Source organism: Pelodiscus sinensis, chromosome 6, assembly GCF_052426305.1.
Source record: "Pelodiscus sinensis isolate ZL-2025 chromosome 6, ASM5242630v1, whole genome shotgun sequence".
In the NCBI taxonomy this organism is placed as follows: Eukaryota; Metazoa; Chordata; order Testudines; family Trionychidae; genus Pelodiscus; species Pelodiscus sinensis.
Genome location: NC_143057.1, coordinates 20,587,216 through 20,613,992, shown reverse-complemented (window position 1 = coordinate 20,613,992; position 26,777 = coordinate 20,587,216). Strand labels below are relative to the sequence as shown.

Here is a 26,777-nt window from a genome sequence, read left to right as displayed (position 1 = left end):
AGAATACTTTTTATTTAAATATTTTGTGTTTTTCTGCATTCTAAATGTAATCATTTCACTTACAACACAGAATACAACAGTGTTCACTTTATATTTACTTTTGACTACAAACACTTGCACTATAAAAAATGAGTACTTTTCAATTCGTCTAAATACAAATATTGTAGTGTAATCTGTTATGAAAGCTGAATCCGGTACAAAACAAACTGCATTCCAAAATAAAACAACTTGAAAGTTTAGAACCTACAAGTCCACTCAGCCCTATTTCTTGTTAAGATAATAAGAAGACAAGCAAGTTTGGTTACAATTTGCAGGAAATAATGTTGCCTGCTTCTTTCTGGGTGACATTCTGGACGTAAGAGCAGGTGTTCGTATGGCACGGTTGTAGCTGGTGGTGTAAGATATTTGTGCCAGATGCGCTAAAGATTCATTAAGGAGAATGAACCTTTGGGAGAATTAAACCTTGGGGTTGCACTACATTTTGCATGTAATTTGTGGCATTACATACTGAAATGCTTATGTTACTGAAATTAATTTGAACACTTTTTTGTTTCCGTAATCTCTGCTTTTGTGAAAATGACACAAACGTTATATGAAAATTGTCAACGTGTTCATGTCTTTCTTTTTCAGGAAGTACATGACAACCATGATAGAAGACAAAAGTCCAAGAGTGGCTGACTACTTTGTAGTGGCAGGACTCACTGATACTTCAACTCCTCTGGACCAAGAAGTCAATCGCTCTGAAACTAAGTCAGCTGGTCCAAAGGCTCCAATTACAGACCTGGCTGTCATCATCAAATCAGCTGGTGAAACAGTGCCTGAGGGTTACACCTGTGTTGAAGCCACCCCCACAGCCCTTCAAGCCAACTTGAACTATGGAAGTCTTAAAAGCCCAGAGCTCTTCCTTTGCTACAAGAGGGGCCGGGACAAACCACCACTTACTGACATTGGGTGAGAGCCCTATAATTATTTGTTTATTGATCAGACACAATTTTTTATAGAAAGAATAAGAATGTAATTGTTACTGAAGCAAGGATTTGTGAAAAAGAGAACATGTAGTAACAATGCTGACTTTTGTTGTTAATCTTGTCACATCTGTCACTGCTTTAACATGTGTGAGAGATCTGTTCCCTTTTTGATAGGCAACGCAAGAGACAAGTGACATTCTTCTGAAATATTTGTCAAAATGATCAAGTGGAATATGTCTAAAACAGTAATAATGTATGTACAATGGGTCTACATTGCGGTGAACTGAAACAAAAGTGTGGATACGTGAGATTCTTTTGTAGGAAATAAGAATTTTAGATAGGCCCAGAGTGAAGATCACTGAAAATGGTGAATGTATAGCTCACAACAATAAGGAAACCAAAAAACATACTGTATTGGAAGGTGGTCATTTGAGAAGAGTTAATGACTATATGGGGATAAATGCACATCAACTCTATGGAAGTAGCCACTTTTAATATCTTAATGGAGTAGAATGATTGAACTAGAGTCCTTCAGGTTATCAGTAAGGCCCTACCAAATTTTTAGCTGTGAAAAATGTGTCAGTGAAATCTGCTCCCCTCCCAGCCAGTTGTCTTTGTGTGCTTTTATCCTATGCTATGTAGATTTCATAATGGAGACCAGTATTTCTCAAGCTGGGGGTCTTGAACCAAAAAAAGAGGTTCGGGGGTATCAGGGCTACTTTAGGGGGTCATACTATTGCCACTGTTGTTTCTGGGCTGCTTTCAGAACTGAGCCACTGGAGGATGGCTGCCAGGCACTCACCTTGGAAGACCACACCCAGCAGCACCAGTGCAGAAATAAGGATGACAATACTATACTATGCCACCCTTTCTTCTGTGTTGTTGCTGACAGTGGCTCTGCCTTCAGAGCTGGGCTTCTAGCCACTATCTGCACTCTTCTGGCTGCCCAGCTCTGAAGGCAGCACCAAGCGCCAGTGGCAATGCAGAAGTAATGGTAGTAGTATCACAAGCCCCCTGTAATAATCGTGCACCCCTGCCCTGTCACCTCCTTTCTGTGTCCTGACCCCTACAGTCACAACACAGGGAAGTTTCATATTTAAATATCTTAAAATCATAACATTTTAAAACTCTGACTTGTGAAATTGACCAAAATGGATTGAATTTGGTAGGGCCCCAGTTATCCGATAAATAGGTACTTTCATGGCCTTTATTACTGTGCTGTGCCATGATCACTTACGAGGTTGTGTATCTTACATGTTCTGACAGATTTCTTTTCAGCGATTGGATCATGTATAGTGCTCTGCTGAGATGTCTAGACTTATTCTTTCAGAACCAGAGTGTTTTAAATTGTGGCCCTTATGTGCTCTAGCAGAATTTTTACTTCTATATTTAAACTAAATATATGCATAATTTTTACAGAACAGCTTCTACTGTGTCTCTGTAGTTAAATATAAGTCTTACAAAATCAAGACGCTTATAAGCTGACACGGATTACTAAAGCTCCTTCTGAGGTTTATGGATAGAAATGTAGCCGTGTTAGTCTGGGGTAGCTGAAGCAAAATGCGGGACAATGTAGCACTTTAAAGACTAACAAGATGGTAGTCTTTAAAGTGCTACATTGTCCTGCATTTTGCTTCTGAGGTTTATATTATTGTAATCCATGAATTCAAATTTTACCTCTTATTCCTAATCACAAATATTTCTTGATTATCTTCAGTGAAGACTAATTAGACTAGCATTTCCCAAACTATGGGCTGTGGCCTGTAACCGGGCCGCATGAAAAAAATACCAGGCCTCAGTGTGGCTGCTGGGAGGGGAGCGGGGCAGGGTGGGCTGAGAGGAGCGGTGTGTGTGTGTGGGGGGGGGGGGGGTAAACTGGCCTCTGGGAAGCAGGGTTGAGGGTAGCGGGGCTATCTGGCGGCAATTGGGGCGTGCGGGGGGGCGGCCGGCGGAAGCAGGGCTGGACTGGGACGGGGGGCTGGCCGGGGGAGATCGGGAAGAGGACGATGGGAGAACCAGCCGCCGAAAGCAGGGCTGGACGAGGGCAGTGGGGCTGGCCAAGGGAGATTGGGAGGAGAAGTGGGGGAGAATCAGCTGGCTGGGAGTGGGGGGCAGAGCTGGTCGGGGGAGGTAGTTGGGGGGAGCAGAGCTGGATGGGGGAGATCGGTGGGGGGCAGGGGAGAACCAGCAGCAGGTCTGGACGGGGGAAATCAGGAGGAGAAGCGGGGGGGGGGGGGGAGGTGAATCGGCCGGCGGGAAGCAGGACTGACCCAGGCACACAAGTGAGTCTGGCCCCAGGGATTCCATTTTGTCGTCCCCCCCCCCCCATACCCTCTCTTGAGTAGTTGCGAACTGCCTGGCTGGGAGACACACTCACGCAATCTGAGCACATCTAGCAGCCAGGCAGTTTGCAGCTATGGACTGATACACCTAATAATAATAAAACTTAACTAATTAGAAAATACCGGACATTTTCTATGTCCGGTATTTTCTCAATTTGTTTCCCAGACAGAACCCTCTAATACCTTAATAACTGTCTGGTACAAAACCGGACACCGGGCAACCCTACCCCTCCTTGCACCCTCCCTCCTAGCCAGATACCTTACCCCCAATCTGCGCTTGCTTCCGCCTCCTGGAGTGTCCATGCAGCGCCGGGTCCCCCAAGCCCTGGCCCAGGCTGGGCGGAGGATGCAGCCAGGTGAAACACTGCAAATTTATTCATTTTTAATTCTTTTTTTATATGCATTTATATTTTTGGGCTGCAAAAAACAGTACTAAAAAAAAAACCCAGGTTCCAACTCAAGTAAAAAGTTTGGAAAACCCTGGTCTAGCCATCCTTCTATCTATCTTACGGTTCATTTATCCAATCCCCAATAGTCCCCTAACTTGCTGGCAAGAATATTGTGGGTGACCATATCAAAAGCTTTGCTAAAGGTGGCACTGGGGCCTTTGGAAGGACCAGAAACAACTTATTTGAATATTAATCATTTGTTTAATGAATATGCAAATGAGTGTTACCAGTACTCCAAAAACTCGTGAATGGATTTACTGGTCCCCGTGTCAAAAAGTTTGGGAACCCCTGAATTAGACCAACATATTTTTGTAGTTGCATCTGGACCGTGAAATTAGACATCTCTTCGCAGAGTTCAGAACCTCAAGTATTGTAGATCTTCTCATATATCAAAACACCTTGATGAATTTTGAAACTTCAAACTTCCAGAAAACAGCGCTCCTTTAGATAACATACAGGCTTTCTTCCTCCTGAAACTTTGCTCTCCAACTTTTGAGAGAGTGCATTGTAAAACTCAGGCTTACCGTATAATGGGAATGTTTTCCTGTAGCACTTAGGTCCTTTTCCAGCCTCTTCTAAATTGAACGGAGGTCCACACTGGCACCGGGGCAGATGCAGGACAGTGAAATCTCAAAGGTGGTTTTAAGTTGTCTTTTGTGGCCTCTACACACGCCCACCCCTGAGGTATGACATGTCTCAGGGCTTGACCACTTTATATTGTGGACATATTGCATAGTACCCACAATAGTTTTCAATACAGAATATTTGCAAGTTACCTCATCAATAGATTTGTTCTCATTTTTGGCCTAAGCAATGCAACCATTTGAAATTTCTAGACCAAACCACTTCTGAGTGGTTCTGTGGCAGGAAGTTTCCCTTCCACAAGGGATAAAGTGTTTCTCCCTTAGATTTACTCTCATAGCTGGTCCATTCACCTCCAATATGACACTCATGCATAAGCAAAGCAGAGGTGGGAAAAAAACCCTTTTCTTGTGGAAGCTGAGGAGGCAGAATTTGTATCAATATCAACCTTATAATGGGGAAATAGTTTAGTCTTAGTTATGGAGCTATAACTGCAACTCAATAATCACTGGACAAATTAAATAATTTTTCCTTACCAGCTTTTATATGACCAATATTAAGGTTTTTTACGAATTACATTAGATGTGCCTGGAGGTTATTAGGTGTTTAATAGATATATTGACTATCTTCTAGAAAAGGGAGTGAGGTACCAAAAACTGCAAGTGACAGTGTTTAGATTAGTAAAAATCCTGAAGAGTCTGAGAAACTTCAGAGAGACCTAATCAAGATAGGTAAGTGAGCAATAATGATAGTGAATAAAGCTCTGTGTTAATGCACATTTTTTGAACTTCTCATACAATTTACAGGGTACAAAACTAAACATATCAACTCTAAATGGATCTCGATGTCATTGTCGACTACTTAGTGAAGACCTTTGCTCAAAACACAGCTGTTATCAGAACAAACATAGTCTTAGCATGCCTAAGGAAAATGATAGAGACTAGTCTAATGCCATTTCTATAATTCAGTTGTATATCTTTACAGAATGCTCCCTGCAGTGTTAGTCAAACCGTTTCATAAATGAGATTGCTGAATTGGGTCAGGAATCAGAAAAGTCCTTTGAAAATAATTAGAGGCATTGAAGACCTCTTTATATGAAGAGAGACTGAAAAGGTTACTTTAAGCAAGAGATTAAAAAGGGACATGGTAAATGGATGAAAAATTATATTAAAAAAAAATGTTGAAAAGATACCTGTTTGTTCAGGTAAAAAGTAGATCATTCAGAAAGCCGAGAAATGCCTGATATAAAGTTGTCCATGTAATTTTAATTCTGCCCTTTTATGCATTCATCTTGCAGTGGCTGAGGCAAGGTTCTTATGGGGAGACATTATGATCAAATAGCTAAAGACTGTATGATAAGGCATACATGCAAAGGGGCATAATTAAGGTTGGTGAGCAACCTGGTTCTACCTAACTTCGAGTTCTTGATTTTTTCAGTCTAACTTTCTTTGAATTTGTATTTTTATATGTAACTTGCTAGGCTTTAAAAAAGGAAGAGCCTATTGTATGCAACTGTAGCAGTTCTCCCACCATGAATTATTGGTGTGGGGATTGAACCTTCAGCACTTGAGTTACATAGTAGCAGGAGAAAGCTGCTATCCCAGAGAGGAATGTTGGACCCAGTATGTGGAGTTAGTATCCAGTGGATTTATGGAGGGAGCCCAGTTCTCTGTGTCTCTGTCTCTCTCTCTGGAGCTGAGGGAACTCCTATCCAACTTAGTGCCCCCTTACGAATGTCTGAGGCTATTTGTCAGATTTGGCCAGTTCCGCCAGGGAGTGAGGAAGGGACTAATGTGGCAGCTGCCCTGGACTCTAGAAATTCAAAGGAGCTGCTACTGTGGCTACTCTTGTGGTTGGAGTGGCTCTGAGGATGGCAGGGGAAGGGAGGCAGCGCTGCAGTCTGGGTGGTGCTGAGGGCTGGTTGCTCAGCCCTGCCCCTTCTGCCCGAGGCTCTACCCGTTCTGGAGCAAGAAGCCATTTCCTCACACCTTGTTCTGGGGCCTGTGGAAGCTGTTGGCCCCTCTGGAGGTGGCAGCAGCATGGTGAGCACTCTTGTTTACCCTAAAATGCTGCAGCTACTCTTGCAGCCTCCAGGCATTTCCAGTATAGTGTCTGTTTCTGTGAAGAAGTGGGTTGTACCCACAAAAGCTCATGATACCATCTACATATTTTGTTAGTTTATAAGGGTGGGTTTATAAGGGTGGGTCTACACGGCACTCTTATCTCGATATAAGCTATGCAATTTGCGCTAGGCAGCACTAAATTTTGAAATAAGGCACTATTCTGAAAAATCCCTTAACCCTCATGGAACGAGGGTTACGCCGGAACAGTGCGCCCATTATTTTGAAATATATTTTGAAATAACGGGTGTGTTTAAATATGCCGAATTGGTATTTCGGGATACCGTAAGCATCCCGAAATAGCCCTGTTGTCCAGATGTAGCCTAAGGTGCTTCAGGACTATTCATTGTTTTAAACGTTTTTTTTCAATTACAGACTAACACAGCTACCCCTTTGAAACTCTGACAGCAGTAGATGAGTCTGATTTTTGAATTTTTGTTTTCAGTTATAATTGTCATGCTGTCAATTTTCACAGGGAACATAAATAAGAGAAAGGAAACAGTAGTCTTCCAAAGTTTTCTCAGCAAAACCAGAACACAATTTCATAGGACCAAAAAAGGCATTTAGCCTGAGGGCATTGTGCCTGCTGGGATATAAAAGCCCAGCTGCAAGCCCTGGGGGTGAGAGAATTGCTTAAAGAAAAGGTAACAAGATTCCTTTATGCTAGAAGATATTGGGGAACCTAAATTCAGTTATTACTATGCAGTCTCCATATAATAATGACTGATATACTGAAGGCATATTGCAAGTTTGTTATCCCTGTCTCATAAAGCAAGAACAAAGGAACATTCAATTAAACTGAAATATGGAAAATTCAGACTAATAAAAGGAAATAGTTTTCACACGATGTAATTATACAGCAGAATTTCATTCTGCTGGATGTTGAAGACAATTTATCAAGGTTCTAAAAATAATTGTCCATTTCAGTTAAAAATATCTAATTTTGTTGAAACTAATGTTTATGTTCTGGAAGATACATAAAAGCTTTTTTTTCAGGGCTTAAGTCAATCTTCACTAGGAATTAGACTATTAAGTTAGAATAATCAATCTAAAAATACTTTCATATCTGTTATTTTTTCCTACATTCTTCATTCGATACATATAAAATACTATCCTAGCTAAACAATAAAGGACAAAGTAGCCTTTATTCAGAGGAAAGAAAAACATTTTTAATATCTCTGCGCATACTGCGAAGTGGCAAAAAATTGCAAGTATGGCCTATGGACATGCATACTACTAAGAATTTTTACAGCAAAAATAGCTATTCTGAACTGAGGACAAAAAGTGTCATTCTGGAAAAGTTTCTCGCTCTGTTTTTAATTCAAAACATAATCTAGTTGTGATGCCACATTAGAAAATCAGAAAAAGCTTTTCTCTGTGATCACTGATGCATATGCACGTTTTTTGCTGTAGTGTCTGCTATTTTGTAACTGTGCAGAATATATTGGAAGAAATGGCATCTCTTGTCAACTTCAGTATATAAGTGCATACAAGATGTGGGTTGGTGTGCAGGTGAAAGTGGACTCAAATATAGGATCTGAAAGTTTTATTTATATGGTTAGCATTAAATTTTCTTAATAAGAGATCAGTATTTGGAATGGTGCTTCATCTAAGTCTTAGAAATCTAGTGATAAAACACAGCTGCCAGGCAGTGAAGATTGGTGAATAGTAGAAATATGCCTCTACTGAAAGGCAAATTTGTAATAAAAACAAATCTATCCTAATCTATTATCTTTCAGTCTGAGGACTAAGCTACTAGCCAGGATGAAAAGCTAGGCTGCCAGAACTATCTCCTAATTGTGCAAATTTAAAGACATAATCCTTGCAGTTTAATTTTTTTTCTTCTAATTGCAGAAAGACTTAGTGCATCTAACTTGACTCTTCAGTGATGGTTCCTCTTCTGTGTTCCCCTTCAGACTGCCTTTCCTAGGATCTGTCAGTACCCTACTTTTGCCCCATCCCTCTTGACTGTTTGGCAAGTCTGAAAATGGGTTAAAAGCCAGAAGACTATTATTTAGCCAAGGAATGATAGAATTGGTACACTGATAAACACTCCCCTTAGCTTGTAGGAAAGGGTATGCTGGAAGTCTAATTAGGATGGTGCCCTGCTTGGTGAGGTTAGTCCTACTCTTATTCCTACTTCAAAGCCGGAAAAAAGCATCTAGACTGGACCGATCCTCCGGAATAAAGCCCTTTTCCGGAGGATCTCTTATTCCTACTTTGAAGTAGGAATAAGAGATCCTCCGGAAAAGGGCTTTATTCCGGAGGATCGGGCCAGTCTAGACGCTTTTTTCCAGCTTTTCCCCAAGCCGGAAAAAAGCGGCGGACATCTTTATTTAAATCCCGCGGGGGGATATTTAAATCCCCCGCGGATTTCCCTATTACGAAGTTTAAAATTAGCATGCCCCTTTCGTAAAAGGGGCCAGTGTAGACGTAGCCTTAGAATCATAGACTCATAGAATACAAGAACTGGCAGGAACCTTGAGAAGTCATCAAGTCCAGTTCCCTGACCCTATGGCAGGACCAAGAACCATCTAGATCATCCCTGATAGCTTAAGATATTTAAGGTTAGATAGGCATCTATCTCCAGTGATGGAGATTCCACAGCCTTTGTAGGCAATTTATTCCAGTTTTTAACCATCTTGACAGGAAGTATTTCCTAATGTCCAACCTAAACCTCTCTTGCTGCAGTTTAGGCCCATTGCTTCTTGTCCTGTCATCAGAGATCAAGGAGAACAATTTTTCTCCCTCTTCCTTGTAACACCCTTTTAGTTACTTGATCTCCATTCCTAATTTAACTAACCCAATTCTTTCAGTCTTTCCTCATATGTCATGTCTTTGAATCTAGACCTCTAGTCATTTTTGTTTTTCTTCTCTGGATCCTCTCCAATTTCTCCACATATTTCTTTTAATGTGGTGCCCAGAACTGGACACAGTACTCCAACTGAGGCCTAATCAGCGCAGAGTACAGTGGAAGAATTACTTCTCATGTCTTGCTCACGACACTCCTATTAATGCATCCCAGAATAATAGTTGCTGGTGGTTTGTTTTTTGGGTTTTTTTTTTTTTTGGCAACAGTGTCACACTGTTGACTCACATTTAGCTGGTGGTCCACTATGACCCTTAGATCCCTTTCTGCAATACTTCTTCTAAGGCAGTCCCATTCTGTATGCATGGAACTGATTGTTCCTCCCTAAGTGGAGTAATTATCATTCATCCTATTTATCTGAGACCATTTCTCTAGTTTGTCCAGATTGTTTGACATGATTTGTTCTTTATAAATCCATGCTGGCTGTTACTTGTCACCTTATTAAATTCCTGATGTTTGCAGATGAAGTCCTTAATTATTTGCTCCATTATGTTTCCTGGCACAGAAGTTAAGCTGACTTAAAATCAAAACTTTAAGAAGAGAGAGTGAGTTTGAGGTACTCCCTCAGGTGTTTTCTCAAAAGTTAGACAATGCTGAGTCACTGGGCTGCAGTATTAGCACTTGGTCTGCACGCTCTTCAGGCTACATAATTAACAAAAATTCCCAGGCTGTGTCATCTGTGTTCATTGCTTCTATTGTTGCAGACTTTTGTGCTTGGTGATCCAGAGAGAGAGTTATAGTAAGAGATGAGGGTATAATTAACAATATTGCATTAGCTTTTTCTGTACTTCACAGGCACAACAATAAAACTTATCTTAAGTACAGGCAGTCCCCGACTTACGCGGATCCGACTTATGTCGGATCCGCACTTACGAACGGGGCTTTCTCGCCCCGGAGGTCGAGGTGGCGGATTGCTACCTGCGAGCTCCGGGGCGAGAGAGCCCCGTTCGTAAGCTGCTCCGGTGCCCCTGGTCTGCTGGAGACCGTCTCCAGCAGACCAGGGACACCGGGCGGGTTTCCGCGCTTCTGAGGCTTTGCTCTGGCAAAGCCTCAGAAGCACGGGGAACCGCCGCTGCTGCCGCTTCAGTCCGGGTGCCTGTGGTCTGCTGGGGACCGTCCCCAGCAGACCACAGGCACCGGGACTGAAGCTGCAGCCACGGCGGGGTCCCGCGCCTCTGAGACTTTGCCAGAGCAAAGCCTCAGAGGCGCAGCACCCCGCTGCGGCTCTGCTCCCCGTGTCCCTGGTCTGCTGAGGGGGGGGCGCAGCTAGTGTGCCCCCCCCCCCCCAGCAGACCAGGCTTTTGTTTTGGACCCTAGGGCAGAGCAGCTGGGGCGCTGCCGATTGGTCCTGCAGCGCCGCTCTGGGCACTACTGGACCAACCCGGCAGCACCCCAGCTGCTCTGCCCCAGGTCCTGATTCAGCCGCTGCTGGTCAGTTTCAGCAGCGGCTGAATCAGGACGCCTGGGGCAGAGCAGATGGGGTGCTGCTGGGTTGGTCCAGTAGCACCGAGGAGCGGCGCTACTGGAGCAACCCAGCAGCACCCCAGCTGCTCTGCCCCAGGCGTCCCCAAGTCAGCTTCTGCTGAAACTGACCAGCGCTGACTACAGGAAGCCCGAGGCAGAGTTGCTCTGCCCCGGGCTTCCTGGAATCAGCTGCTGATCAGTTTCAGCATCAGCTGACTTGGGGACGCCTGGGGTTCTTAAGTTGATTCTGTATGTAAGTCAGAACTGGCGGTCAGTTTCAGCAGCGGCTGAATCTGGACGCCAGTTCCGACTTACATACAGATTCAACTTAAGAACAAACCTACAGTCCCTATCTTGTACATAACCTGGGGACTGCCTGTATACATTGCTGCGCCTTCTTTAGCTACTGTAACATATTCCTTTTATAATATATTTATCTTAAGATCCTAGAGATGTGGAGAAAGTAGTACTGACTCTGGGGGCTGTTTCTGTTAAGGGCCTGTTTCTTAAATCTTATTGCATATAGTTCTCATTTGCTTTCTGCACAAATTTTGCAAATGGGAGGACTGCAGGACCAGGTGACAAACTTTACAGAAATTTTGCCAAAAGTGAATGCTCCTGTACCTGGAGAACTACTGAATCTACTTGAGATTTAAAAAAATACCTCCTCTCCCTCTCCTCATATTTCTGTTCCAAACATCTATATGTGCATCTGTCTGTGAGTCTGCCTGTCAAGTGGGAGGGGGATAGGTCCCAGGAGGGCTGAGGGGAGTGAGAAGGGCAGGAGTCAGGCCAGCAGAGAAGTGTGAGGGGTTGGGGGCAGCAGAAGGCACCAGGGGAGCAGATGAGGAGGGAAGGGTAGGAGACATTGCAGCAGAGGGAAAAGGGAGAGATTTGTAAGATATTATTAATAACTTGAGTGCCACAGTGGCATACATCCAAACAAGCCACATGAACTCATTACTGGTGCACAAGACAAAACGCACTCTGCTCATGGGTGGAAAAACTTAGAGGGAACACTGGGGAGCACACACACCTATGTCAGGTGGCCATGAGCAATCACTCAAAGGACACTAATTATGGAAACAGGTAACTGTCTTTTATTGCCCCAATCCTGTTCTTCTGTTTAACAGTCACTTCAGTCCTCATTAAAGTTAGCTGCCATTCACTACAGAATGGATGGGCGACTCTTTAATCTTTGACATCTCCTCTAGAAGTCTGAAGTATTCAGGGTATTCCTTAATTATCTGCAGTATGCTGATGGTGTCATCCTTGCACACACTGAGACTGACCTTCAGTTCCTATTAGATTTCCTTGCACAAGCTTACCGAAGCCTGGGACTTTCCCTCATTAATGAGAAGAGTAAAGTGTTTTGTCTACCTGCTTCAGGCCTTGCATATGACCCACCACAAATCCCCATTGAGGGTCAGACTTTGAGACTGTTGAGCACTTTTGCTTTCTCTGTAGCCAGCTTTCTCAAAATGCAAAAATTGACAGTGAGGTCCTGCACAGGATCCAGTGTGTAGTCACTTCCTTTGGGAAATTGATCCAATGTGTTTTCCTGGACTGTGGCTTATGGCAAAACACATATCACAATGCTAGTAGATTTGATAGCCTATGACACAAACTGAATTTGTGAACTAAGACATTGTAAGTCTCTTGAAAGAGACATTTATCCTGAAGAAATTGTGGCAACATTCCAAGTAAAAGTCCTGATCTAAACCCTGTTGAAGTCAGTAAAAAGCTCTCCCTTTGTTTTAGGTGGTGGATCAGATCCAAAGTATGAGATCAGAAATAGGGAACAGTTCTTATCCTCCAAAAGGTTTATCTCCTAAATGTTGTACAAGAGTAAATGATATCCTTTGATTAGGGCTGCACATCTGCTGAGAAATCTGAAAGGGGTTGTTGCTTGGAAGCGGAACTCAAAAAGAGCAAACTTATCACACCATGATGAGAGAGAGCTTTCCTCTGATATTTTTAAGGATGACCTGAACCTGAAGTCCTGTGGTTAAAGTATATGTTCTAAAGACCAGATTTTATTTCTGTGGTCTGGAATGTTACAAACTCCTTTCTTCTAATGGTCTGCTTGTGGATTTCATTAGAGTGCATGAAGCCAGGAATTGGTTTGATTTTTGTCACATTGCTGACTTAGCAAATTTCCTTTTTATGAGCCTGATTGAAGTAGTTTTAAAGGCTGATTAACCATTCCAGTTTAATGTTTGAAAGCACTGTTTGGATCTTTAAGCATTTTTCTGGTAGCATTTGAAAATGTATGAATTTTACCTGTGTATTATAAACTATTACCTGAGATATTAAACTCTTGTGAACTGTAAATGGGCTTTACTTTGTGGCCTCTCTGAAACTCAAGTAAAAGTAATAGATTATGCTAACGTTAAAATTACGTGATTACTAATATTTTATTATGGTTGGCAATGCTGTATGGTTTTTCTGGGGATAGCTTGATTTCCCCCTCCCCCCATACATTTTTCATCTTGTTGTACCCTTCACATGACATTTTTACACTCCTGAATACTGTACAAAAGTCTGAATTAAGATTCTGATACTTTTTCCCATTATAAAGCTCTAGTTTCAATTTCTTATACCTTTGCTAGACTTAATTTGTTGGGCTAACATATTCCCTGCCAGGTCAGAAGGAACTCTTCACTTGTCAAGTATGTCTGAAGGGAAAGTAATATTGTTCATGCCATACTCAATCCATTTTTATATTGCTTTGTGATGGGATCAATATCCACCTCTAGTGAGAACGTCCTCTGGTTTTGTGCCTGTGTTCTTTATTCCCTGGTGATCCCCTTTTAGTGGCTCTCATGCAGTTTCTCTAGCCCTGCCTGAGGCTCTGTTTTTTCAGTAATCTCAGCTCTGGTGTGGTGCTGTAACCCTAGGGCTTCTCCTCAGACACACTATTCTTCTGGGGCCCTCGCCAGGCTCATTCCTTACCCAGTTCCTGCAGCCTGCCTGGAGCTCCCTCAGTGCTTCACTGATCCCTGATTGCAAATTGTCCTTTGCTCAGTCTGAGCAGCGAGCCAGAAGACTCTCATGCCCTTGGTCCCTGCCCCCACTTACCTATTGTGCTGCCGTTCCTGCAAGCAGCTGGGCAAGCAGTCCTTTTCCTCCAGCTCCTAGTAGCAGCTCATCCCAACAAGCCTTACCAACTCTCTTCCTCCTGCTCTGATTGCCACTCGTTTTTACATGGCCCTCTCTGCCCCTGATTGGTTGCTTCCTCTGCAGCTCCTCTAGCCTGCTTGGAGGATCTCTCCACTGCTCCGTTCCTGGGATGAGTGTGGAAGAGCCCTGAGGTCTACAACAGGGGGCCTTTGGGCTTAGTCCCCTTGCATGCATGTAGCACCACCTGAGCTCTTGTATACATAAAAGTATTATTGCACCCCAAAGAAATGGACTTAGTGCACCTTACTATGAGACTGACCCAGTATCTGATCATTTCCGTGATGCAGGATGAAGATCAGGCCTTTAATGGACTAACATTTCTTTTTAAAGTCCACTCTGCAACATTGTTCTGTGGCTCAAGTGATTGATTGGTTTAGTCTGCTGCAGGCTGACATAATATGCAAAGCTGTATCATATTTTTAACTGATTTAATCTTTTTGCTTGAATGTGGTACTCTGGGTACTAGGTTTTTCAATACATGGACAGAAGTATATGGTATGCTTGTAAGATATTAGTGGTGTGTCACAGAAGTTTTGGCGGAGGACATTTGGGGATAGTTATGATTGCAGATACTCTATTCACTTACCAAAAAGATAATTTGTGATTAGAAGCTAGGTGCTTTTTCCTTGGAAACCAGAAAAAAGAGAATCCTCAGCATAACTAAGTATGTTTAGTCAAGGGAACAAAAGAGGTATGCTAAGGTTTTTGAATATTGTTGAAAATTGTGTGAAAGAGGTAAGTATTACAAGGCTGTGGAGATTTGATTAGACAAAACAATTGCTTTCTTTTGAGTGTGTGAAGTTTAAACTTGCACATTGTACACTTGAGCCTCTTTAATCCAGTAACTCTGAGAAACAGGGTATGCTGGGTTAAAGAATTTTTTGGACTTTGGGAGGGTGCTGTGGCGGGGTTTTGGAGGGAATGAGGGTTTGTGAGGGGGATAGAGATGGGGTGCTTACCTGGTGCCCCTTCTTCCAGGCACTGCTCCTCTGCCACTATGAGATCAGCAAGAGAAGAACCTCCAGAGAAGCACTTTGCTGCGATGCCATTCTCCCCAAATGGGGTTAGGTGTGGTAGGATGCAGAGCTGCTTCCTCTGCCAGGGGTCTGAACCATGAATGTTCCCAAATAAGGGACACCTGGATTAGGGAGGTTCAGGTGTATTACTATTTTAGAAATATGATTTTGTACAGTTTGCGTTCTACCTTTCTTGCCACTGTTCATATCAAAGCATCTTTTTCTCTCTTCTGAGCATATTTAATTTTCTGCTCCTGGAAGTTAAACTACCCCAGCATACCAAAGAAAATTTTAAGTCTTTTAATTGGCTTGTATTTGAGATTAAAATGGTATTTGAGGCTACAAAAATTCCAGAGAAACTATGAATCCAAACTTTGATTTCAGAGGGGTAGCTGTGTTAGTCTGTTTAAGCAAAAACAACAAGAAGTCCAGTGGCACTTTCAAAACTAATACATTTATTAGGTTCAGAGGGGTAGCTGAGTTAGTTTGTAACAGGAAACACTTAAAAAACAACAAATAGTCTTTGAATTGCTACCAGACTAACAAAACATACAAGCTTATGCTCATGTACCCCAATACACATGTTAGTCTTTAAAGTGCTACCAAACATTGATTGGCTCACTTCTCTAAAAGCTGACCAAACTAGCAAATTTTTGTTTTTCCTAATAACTCCTTACAAATATTTTGAAATAAGGTTGGAATAAATTTGATGGCATTTTAGTGCTTCTGAAAAGGAATAAGATATAGCGTAAGGAAATACTGTGAGAGCTTCTTTTGACAGCTGATATTGAAGCACTTCCACTGTTCCTTTAGCTAATTACGTAGGGCCAAACTTTCAGACTTGGTGTCCTAAAGTTAGACACCTACATCTATATTTAGGTACGTCACAGAAATCTAAAGACTTGCGATTCCCACAAAAGTCCTCTTTTTAAAAGTTTCTCTGCAAAGGCTGGTTGCCTAATACGTATTTTCACATCCCTCATGGTTCTTGCTGTTGTGAGATGAGGGTTAAGAAGGCTGTGAAGTGTACATTTCTCACACATCAGTTATTTTATGTTGGTGTGCAAAGCTAATTGTAGTACTAGAAAGACAGCACGATGTGTCTGCACAAATAACACATCTGCGTAATATTTGTATCTTTCTATTTGTTTCCCTCATCTGCAGAGTTCTGTATGAAGGGAAGGAACGTGTCATTTTAGGCTGTGAGGTGATCCAAGCTACTCCCTACGGTCGCTGTGCCAATGTTAACAACAGTTCAGCTACTTCCCAGCGAATCTTCATTACCTATCGAAGGGCTCCTCCAGTACGGCCTCAGAATTCCTTGGCTGTAACAGATATCTGTGTTATTGTTACCAGCAAAGGAGAAACGCCTCCCCATACGTTCTGCAAAGTTGATAAGAACTTAAATTGTGGCATGGTGAGAATAAATGTCATTTAAATCTTTAGGCCTTTCTAAAACAAAAAAGAACAAAACAGGAAGGCTTTTGGACTCTTATTAATACTGTTTTTAATGTGTGTATTCTTCTGAACATATATTTTCATTCTCAGTATGACAAGTTTGTTTTGTAGTTCTTGTTGTTTCAGTTTTTCCTTAGGAGCTTCTGCCAGGATTATTTCTATGAACTAACCAGTCATTTTCTCAATATGCATGTTGAAACATCTTTAAAGGGAAAACAAACCTCATTAGTGGTACTTACGGGCCAATAGAAAAACCATTGTAAACACATTTCTTTACCTCCTGTTACAAATAGCACTTTTTTTAAATTTAAAAATTAGAGGATCCTGTTCTTTGTTGCTTACACTTTCTGTTGAACATTACATCAATGAAGTTAGTTTTACTTTTGCCTTCAGACTGCTTTGCCTTCAGTTTCTGATCTGTGGTCTAAACATAAGATTTAGATCAACTGACTATGTCATTTGTAGCGTGAAAAACTCCTAAGAATTGCAGTTAAGCTGCCAAAATATAGGTGTAGATCTGGCTGGGTTGATGCAAGGGTTCTTCTGTTGACCTAGCTATGGCCACTCAAGGAGGTGAATTATCTATATTCATGGAGAAACCCTTTTCTGACAATGTGTCTGTGCTTCAGCATTATGCTGCAGTTGTACTGCTGTAGGGCCTAGAGTTTAGATATACTCTTAGTGCAGCACTGCTTTGGTTTTCAAACAATACAGAGAAACCAGCTTTTAAAACATTCAGGCTATGTCTACACTTGCGGCTTCTTGAGCAAGTATGGCCGTTCTTGTGCAAGAATCTGCACACTGCCCGCCCGCTCTTGCGCAAGTAAATTTACAGTACGGCGTGGTAAGAGAGGGCTCCTTGCGCAAGAGTTACTCTTTTTTATCAGGTGTAAGCCCTCTTGCGCAGGAGCTCTTGCACAAGAGGGCAGTGTGGACGCTCGGCAGGGATTTCTTGCGCAAGAGAGCCCTATGGCTAAAATGGCCATCAGAGCTTTCTTGCGCAAGAGAGTGTCCACACTGCCATGGGAACTCTTGCACAAAAGCACAGCTCACATATGGCAGTGTGGACATTTTCTTGCGCAAGACTTCTTGCACAAGAACCCTTGCGCAAGATGTTCTTGCGCAAGAAGCCGCCAGTGTAGACATAGCCTCATTGTCATGCCCCAAACCCCAGAAAACAAAATAAACACTGTGGAAACATTTCATTGGTCTCAGATGCTATAAAACCTTGTAATGTCCATCTGATTTGAATGACAAAATGAAGGAAACGCAGAAGTGAAAGCTACAGTCGCTTTAATTCATCTGTACTTGTTCGATTGTTTGTTGGCAACAGAACAATGGGTGTGTCTCTTAACTTATGAGCTCTGATAAAGGACACCGTATTAAATCTGAATTTCCTGAGGTGGTGTTACATGTTGGGCTGATGAAAACTAGCAACATGTTTCCTCTAAATTGTCTCTGCTTTGGGTATAACAGTAAATAAGTTCAAACATTTAACTTGTACTGCTCCATTCAAATACTGTCTTTGTGGTTTTGATGAGGCTTAATTTGTATCTTACAGTGGGGGTCCAGTGTGTACCTCTGTTATAAGAAGTCTATGCCGGCTTCTAATTCAATAGCGTATAAAGCTGGTAAGTTTTGCAAATAAGAGCACTTAAAATTAGCAGAAGTACATAAGTATCCTGTTTAACTTTATTTTAAGTTATTCTTTCAGTTTATTAACTTTGCTCTTTAGGCAGAGATCCAGTATATCATAGCCATTGACAAATGTCAATTGAAGTGAACTCCTATAACCCTAGCCTTGACTTATCTCATTTCCCCAGCCCTAAGCAAATATGTAAGTACCTAGCTCTAAAGGTAAATCAACTTGATTTTTGTTGAACAAACTAAATTTAGAGGTGAGGGCACATCATTGAGGATATCCTCATTTTATCTCCCTGTTGGTCAAATATAATGACTGCTAGCAAGAGCGTTTGAGATGCAGTATGTAGACAGATGGGAATTAAATGGTGTAAGGCTGTAGAGAGCAAACACAACTCGTAACTGCTAAGGTGTATGCAGCCCCATGTGAATATTTCTCACTACCTCTACCGCTTCCTGACCTGTATGCTGAGAGCAGATGGGAATGAAGCAGGGCTTAGCTCTGTGCACCTTTAAGTGGCAGGTGTGGGGCTTCTAGGCACCAGAATGTTGGAGCCTCAGAATGCCAGAGAGAGGTGGTGTTTGGGAAGCTGAAGAGACCTTACATCAAGTTGGGGCATAGGTTGAGTGATGAGGAGTTTAAAAAATCATGGCAGAATTCTGAAGTAGCCACCTCCCAGCTGGATTGGCTCCAACAGGAGAAGCAAAGAGAGCAAAAAGAGAAGTAGGTTGGCTGCTTGTTGTTTGTCCTCCGTTGTAGTCAGGTGAAGACACTGCGAGGGTATGTCTACACTAGCCCCTTAGTTCGATCTAGGGAGGCTAATGAGGGTGATCGAAATTGCAAATGAAGCATGGGATTTAAATATCCCGCGCTTCATTAGCATGTTCCCAGCCGGTCGCCATTTTAGAAATTGACTAGCCCAAAGTAACTGCCTGTGTCTCCATGCGGCAGTGAAACGGGATTCTGAATTAAAGCCCTTAAATCGAATTAGCTGGTAAACCTCATTGCAGGAGGAATAACAGCTAATTCGAGTTAGGGCTTTAATTCAGAATCCCGTTTCACTGCCGCATGTAGATGTGGGCAGTTACTTCGGGCTAGTCAATTTCTAAAATGGCGACCGGCCGGGAACACGCTAATGAAGCGTGGGATATTTAAATCCTGCGCTTCATTTGCAATTTTGGTCGCCCTCATTAGCCTCCCTAGATCGAACTAGGGGGCTAATGTAGACATACCCAAAGAGAATCCTAGCAGTCCTACTGGATAAGGTAACTTTTACCTAAGTATGGAGAGACACTGAAATATTGCAGTGCCATGTGCCTGGGTGCCTTGAGATGCCTGACACTTAGTAGTCCTGAACTTCTGATTGCACTTGGAAGGAAATTGGAAGCCGGTTCAGTCTGAGATCAGACACTACACTTAGCCAAAAAGCCAAGCAACTACCACTGTTACAAGCAATTGGCTGGTTTTGGTACGGAGTTCAATGCTTATTTTCCTTACAAACAATGAGTAGTCCTGAGGCACCTTGGAGCAAGGGTGGGCAATAATTTTTTATGGGGGACCACTTCCAAGAATTTGGAAAGTGGTCCAGGGCCACACTCTTTCATGATATTAATGGAGGAAGTACAGGGTCTAGGATGGAGGCTTCTTGCAGAAGGGAACTTGGGGCAAGGGATTGAGGTGCAGGAGGGAGTTTGGGTGAATGAGGCAGTTGTGACCTGGAGCACTAGACTGGGGTGCAAGGGTTTTGAATGTGACCTAGGGCAGGAGGGGATTGTGATCTGGGGCCAGGGATATGGGTGCAGGAGCGGGGCAGAGGGTTGGGGTAGGGAGTGGCTGGGGTGCCAGAGGCAGGCTCTGACCAGGAAACTTACCTGGGTGATTCCAGCCCAGCAGCCTAGCATATTTCTGAAGCAGCCTCCCTGCCTGCCCTGACCCCGCACAGGCTGCAGGGCCGTGTGCATATGTGAATAACTATGAGCTAGAGGGGAGGGAGCATGTTGCTTCGTGGCTGCCTGTTATTTAAACAGTCAGCTCCCATTGACTGATTTCTGGACAGAAATCGGCCAGTGGGATTATGCTGGAGGCGGGGTCAGCACCTGAAACCTTCCTTCTCCCCATGGGCTCAGCTTTAAAAGAGAAATGGCCTGGCAGCCACTTTTCTAAGCAGAGTGGTGTGAGGCAAGCAGAGAGCCTGTGTGGGGTTCCCCACTGTGTCCATGGGATGGATCTGGTGGTGTTGCGGGCCAGATTCAGCCTGTGGGCTGGATTTTGCCCAGGTCTGCCTTAGAGACTAACAAAAATATATATAGTATAGATCATGAGCTTTCGTGGGCTTTTCTTTACAGTATTTTTATGGCTTGCCTTTGCAGACTCTGCAGCCTAGTATCCTTTAGCAAGCATTTCCTTTTAGTAAACCAAAAGCTTCTCTTTATTTTGTTGTTTGTATTTAGGGCTGGTGATTTGAGGTGAGACAATCTGTTGTTTTTGTTTTTATTTGTATGTTCCTTGTAATCAGAGCATTTTGCATACACCATGGAAGCTAGGTGCCCTTCTTCCATCCTCTCCTGCAGTTTGTTCACCTATTTTAAGTAAAGGAGAATGGTTGAGGAATGTCCCAATCAAAAACTGACTGGGGAAATCTCTTCATGTAAATGTAAATTTTACATTAAAATAATGGCAGTAGCATTAGGTTTCTAAAAGAGACTTTCTCAGTTGGGCTTATGGAGCATAAGATATCAGAAACCTAGGGAAAAGCCTCATCCTTTGTCCCTTGTATGGAATAAATTGCCAACATTTATTTTCAGAGTAGGTTGTAAGCCATAGTTGCTATGATGGATGGTGCTGTTTAATAGCCTAGATATGTCATATTGGTATGCTGATGCTTCTGTGCACTTTCTAGGAACTCAGAAGTATTTCAGTCAGCTAGAAATACTGCCCAAAAGGTCACCATCTGTACTAGCAATTAAATTACTAAAGGATTAATATAAATTAATTGAAGCTTTAAAGCCAGTCAGCGAGTTAATCTTTCTATTCAATAGAACATTGATTCTGCTTACCCAAGGAATTATTAGTATAGTTTTCTCCTGAGGTAATTCCTTTGTAATGTAACCATTTAAATGACACATCTAATTATTAAAAAAGTTTTAAGCAAAACCAGTGTAGTTTAAAGTAAAAAATTTGGTTATCATTGTTTGTTTGAACTCTTACAAAAATAAGTCTTAAACTTGAGTATATTTGACATTCAGATTAGATTGTTTAAGCTCTTATAGTTTAACAGGAATTCTTCTGTCACACTGACAGTTATAAATGCAGCTCTTTTGTCACTGTCCACGGATTAGCAGTGGATTTTAATGGATAGTTGTAGAAAATACACTTTGTTCAACGTTCGCAGAGCATTGAAAATAAACCTTTCAATTTTCCTTTTTTCCCCCAAATAGGCTTAATTTTTAGATATCCAGAGAATGATTATGAGTCATTCCCTTTGTCAGAATCTGTTCCTCTTTTCTGCCTTCCTATGGGAGCTACTATTGAATGCTGGGATTCTCAAACCAAGTATCCACTACCAGTATTTTCAACGTTTGTCCTGACTTGTTCTTCTGCAGAAAAGGTATGATTATTTGTTGTTTCTTAATGGTTAGTATCAGGACTTATCCAAAGCTAGAATTCAGTTGATATTGAGAGAAAATCTACATTGCTCTTTCCATGTTTGAGAAGTTTGTTACCCTGCTGAATGTCTGTTACCTAAGCACTTTGGATTTATTGTGTACAGGAATATGCTGGAAAGAGGAAATACAAATCTTCTAACTGACTTGTGAGTGACGGAAGCTAAAATAATTTCCTTTCCCCTTGAAGTAATTAGTTATGCTTATAGAACTTTGGGAGGGATTATGAAATACAATATCCAAAATACAAAAAAAATGTAGAAAACCAGCCCTAAAATGAGCATTGGCATAGAATAGTGCTTGAGGTGACTGTGTCTATAGAAAGGCAAGAGACCGGCAGGAAGGAAATATGAAGAGTTCTTTGTTGTTTTTAGTCCCATGATAATGAAGTGTACAATTATGGCTCCATAAAACTAAAATTGCAGGACCTGGTTGATCAAGAGATTCAAACTTACTCAATGTGGACAAGAGAAGTTACTCCATTTCTAGGAGAGATGTAGAACTGGAAAAGAGCTCTTAAGCTGCCTCATTTATAATAAATACATACTTAGCTTTACTTTCTGTTGGTCTCATCCCACGGTACCTGGTTCTAATATTGCTGTAAGAAGCCCCAAACTATTTTCTCCACTTCAGTAATCCTTGTTGATCAAAGGACAAGTACCTTTTTTCTTTATAAGGAATACTAGAAGATTTACCTTACATTGTCTGGGGCCGGGTGTGGCCCAGAGTGACTAAGGCCACATGGCTCACCTGCCGACTTCTGACTGGGGTGGGAGTGGGGGGAGGTGCAGGTTGTATGCTGACTTCTCTGCGGGGATAGCCTAGAGTCAGGAGGGGCCGCATGGCCTGGTTGATGGCTACTCCTTAGGAGCAGTCTGGGGTAGTGGGGGCTGCGCTACACAGTAGCCCAGGGTAGTGGGGGTCGTGCGGTAGGCAGCATTTGCTCCCTGAGTCAGACCAAGTTGCCAGCCAGCACTTGCTCCCAAGGGCTAGGATGCTTGCTGACCTTTGTGGTCATTCATGAGTATAACTATCCCTCCCATCACACCCCTCCCTTTCTGTTTGATGTGAAACAATCCCATTCCATGCACATCCCATTGTCCTGGTACAACCAAACCTTGACCTTTAAGTTATGATAAGAGGAAGCGGCATACCAAATTTGGTGGTCCTACCTCTTACCATTAGGAGTTCTTGAAAAAATGGACTTATGGATGGACACACAGATAGACACACACATTTTTTAAAATAGTATATATTTCAGGGTGTTAATTATTGATCATGTTTTATCAATTTGCTAGTATATTTCAATTAACATGGAAGTTGGGAGTATTAAGAAAAGTCATTCTTCCGTCAAAAGTCTGTGTGTAAAATGGGTTCTAAACTTCAAGCTCCTTTGTTTTTATGTTTAGTCTGACTTTAACTAGAAATGTTAATAAGCATAATGGTTTTCTAAATGGATTTCGGTTGTATAGAAAGTGCCATCTTACAGCATAGAAGCTTTGGGTTCCCCTGGATGTTGTTTATATATAGTAAGCTTATTTGGGGTTAATGAGATAGACAAAAGAAATACTGAGAAATGTAAAAATTCATATTTTTAGTGCAAGTATGCTTTAATGTAGAATTGGGCATTTTTTTTAAATATGTGTGTATTATAGTTGTTATGCCTTGGATTCCCAGCCATTGCCTAAGGCTCCATTGTGGTTCTTGTGTTAGAGTCCCATTGTATAAACACAGATCAATGAAGAATACTTTAGAAAAATCAACCCAGCCTTCTGTTTAATGTTAGGAATAACCATTTGCTTGTTTGTTTTTGTTCTTTTTTGGTTCATTCTTCAGGTGTACGGTGCTGCTATTCAATTTTATGAGCCTTATTCCGGGGAGCTGCTAACAGAAAAGCAGTATATGCAGCTAGGCCTCCTGACAGCTGTGGAGAGAAAAGTGGTTACTTCCAAATCCATCAATTCCAACAAATGCATCTGCCTTCTCTCTCACTGGCCTTTCTTTGAAACCTTTCGAAAATTTCTTATGTTTATCTACAAGCTCTCTGTCTCTGGGCCTCATCCTCTTCCCATTGAAAAGTAGGTTTAGCATCTTCAAAATTAATGTTTCAAAGGAGCCTGCATTGGCACTCTAGCTCCTGCCCCCCCTCTGTCCCGGCAATCCTCTGTGGGGCTGAAGCACATAAATCTACTAGCCTGGGCCCCCCAAAGCTCTGGTGTGCGAGGGGAATGTGAGGGTGTTTTGTTTTTGTTTTTCACTTGTGTGGCTCCCAGCTGATTTTCTTTTCTGTGGGTCAGCGATGCCCAACCCAAAAAAGGTTCCCGCACTAATGGTATATATAGGGACACCTAAAGTTATTTAGATTATTTAAAAAATTGGCAATTGATGTAGAGTGGCCAAAACCATCTCTATAAGGAACAGGATTTCATGGCTCCCGTCCGATGGAATCCTGCAAGACAAACTAATTTATAACTCTTGATAAGAGGCATGTGTGCTAGAAATACTGATAAATGTACAGAAATGGCACACCTCTAGAATGACCTTTCTAGAAATGACTTTTAGAGAGATCATGTCATTGATTTTATTTTACATTTTTACATTTTATTTTACATTTTTTTACATTTTTTTATTTTACATTTTTATCAGAAGCTCCGGTGCATACTTTGGCTGCTCACTCCCCCCTCTTTTGTTCCCCTCTCGGTGTTGTCATTGCGTCTGCCCCTCTTGTGCCCTTGAGTGCCAGAGCTGTTATTGTTTACTTTCTTTTTACACTAAAATGGTGTGAAAGGAGATATTTGGTAGCAATTTATGTATGTATAACAAAGCATTTTTATGACTGTAAGTGTTCTCTGTAAAACTATTGCAAGTTGAAAAGATCATATTAGCCAATTGTTCGTTAACTGAGTACAGAGGAGGCTGTAATCCTATTAATGGGAAGATACATTTGGATGACTCTGATCTGTAAATTAGTACTGATGTTTGATTCCTTTCAACAGTGAAACTCTCCTCCATGCCTCCAAATACCAATTAATCAGACTGAGACTGGTGATTTACTAATTCTTGGTTATTCAGATTAGTGATTATGGAATGCTTTTTGAAGGGTATATTTGAAGGCATGGTAAGTGGGTTCTTTTAACAAGATACCATTTTAAAAAATAAATTTAACATTGAATTTTAAAATGTGTATCTTTCATCTGTTGTCTCCTATACTGCAACATTGATGCTTGTCACAACATTATCTGAAGTGAAGTGCAATTTCCTCTTTCTGGAGGATATTTGAGGAATCTCCTCTTGTTCTACTGTTAGATGTGTAAGTGGCTTTGCAAACCTTCCTTTATACCAAGGGTGGGCAATAAGTCAAAGGGGATTCTCCAAGGCTAGCCCTGGCAGACTGCCGGCTTTTTATTTATCTGAATGTCTGTAGATACAGCTGCTTGCAGCTCCCATTGGTGAGCTACAAGCGGTTGTGCCTGTGAATGTGCAGGTAAATAAAGCACTGCCAACCAATGTTCCCTCTAATATATTTTCCATCCTTCTGCAGAATAAATTTTGTGCTGTGCACTGAGGCATGTGCAGATGTGCACCACCAGGAGAAACCTGTTGCTGGCTGTGGGAGGTTGTGGGCACTCTGCTAATCAGCTGAGCAGTGCCTGAATCTCTCTTGGGTGGCTACCCAAGAGCTCAGCTTACAGGGAACACTGCAGGCAACCTGCCAAGGCTAGCCCTGGCAAATGCATTCAGGCCTCTTCTTGCCCACCCCTGCTTGATAGTGCTTTAAGGGGGTAAAAATAAAATCTGTAAAGGCAAATCAGATGAAAGACTGTCTGCTGTACTTAAAAATGAATTTGCTGAATTGAAAACTTTTTTTTTTAAATACTCTTTTTCAGGCACATATCCCACTTTATGCACAATATACCTTTCCCTTCACCTCAAAGACCAAGAATCCTTGTACAGGTAACCAAAGCATCTATTTCTGTTTCTGGTTGTAAAGGTGGGATGGCCCTTTTCCCAGTCACTGAAAGTGTGGGTTCTTCCTTTGGGCTTCTGTCCTTATCCTTAGAGCTACTCTTTACAGAGGAGCCAAATTCTCTTGTTTTAAGAGCTCTGTAAATTGGAATAGTTCACTGTAAAGTCCAAGGGAGCTCTTCCAGATTTACAGTCATGAAACTGGCATTAGAATGTTCTTCCTGTTCCTCAAATTTCCAATACTTATCTCTTCATTTTGTAGGCACCGTTTACCATATTTTTTCTCTCTTACCCACTTTCCTACTCCACAGTTCCAGATTAAATGAGCCATCCCTCTTGAACTGTCCATAGTGCCAGATTAACTACTTCTAGTCACTACACAGTAGTAGCATGTTCAGTGCTGTGTCAAAGATAGCTTCTTCTAACTTCTGTGAGTTGTCTCTGTGATTACTCTGGATCTTTTTCACACAAAGAATAGAAATCTCAAGGGTTGTCCTGGGCAATATCTCCCTGCATAACACTGTGACATACCATCTTTAGTATCCCTGTTGTGGGGAGGAGTGGGAGGAGCTGGCCATATAAATCCACATAATGTTTTCATCTTTTTCAGCTTTCTGCTCATGATGCATTAATATTGTCTCAACCAGTTTCTACTCCCTTGCCACTCAGGTAACGTTAACAATGTTTAAACTCTATATTGTTTGAGGGTTTTGGGGGTGGGATGGGGGTGTTTTTACATGGGCTGCAGATGAAGCATGAGAGAAAGTAAAACTTTATTATAATAATGATTTAAATCTCAAATAATTGGAAAAAGGTCAAATATATGTACATCATATATCAATAATGCAGTTGTGTGGGAAAGTAGTGTACAAACACCATCATATATGAAGGATTAATATGGCTTAAATAATTATAAATGTACAGCAGGTGATTGCTTGCTGGCTCAGTATGGGATTTCTTTTTAGAAGAGATTATCTGTGAGTGATTTTTTTTTTTAATAGTTGGTATTTTGGGAATGGAGTTATATGTCATGATCTCTGTATTTTTCTTTGTAAC

General features: G+C 41.8%; 1 protein-coding gene across 5 annotated transcripts in view; it reads left to right on the top strand.

The window, feature by feature from the left end:
- Nucleotides 1–612: 612 nt before the first annotated feature.
- DENND4C (DENN domain containing 4C) overlaps nucleotides 613–26,777 on the top strand; it is a 97,517-nt gene continuing 71,352 nt past the window's right edge. For 2 of the 5 annotated variants that reach the window (XM_075931498.2, XM_075931495.2), the window contains exons 1-7: nucleotides 613–951; nucleotides 16,158–16,410; nucleotides 18,013–18,082; nucleotides 21,531–21,700; nucleotides 23,592–23,833; nucleotides 25,643–25,709; nucleotides 26,332–26,390. In XM_075931498.2, the coding sequence (XP_075787613.2) occupies nucleotides 614–951; nucleotides 16,158–16,410; nucleotides 18,013–18,082; nucleotides 21,531–21,700; nucleotides 23,592–23,833; nucleotides 25,643–25,709; nucleotides 26,332–26,390 (1,199 nt within the window). In that variant the 5' untranslated portion in view covers nucleotide 613. Of the gene's footprint in view, nucleotides 952–16,157; nucleotides 16,411–18,012; nucleotides 18,083–21,530; nucleotides 21,701–23,591; nucleotides 23,834–23,860; nucleotides 25,066–25,642; nucleotides 25,710–26,331; nucleotides 26,391–26,777 lie in introns of those variants that run through there. The other 3 variants (XM_075931500.2, XM_075931497.2, XM_075931499.2) reach the window with 2 other exon arrangements.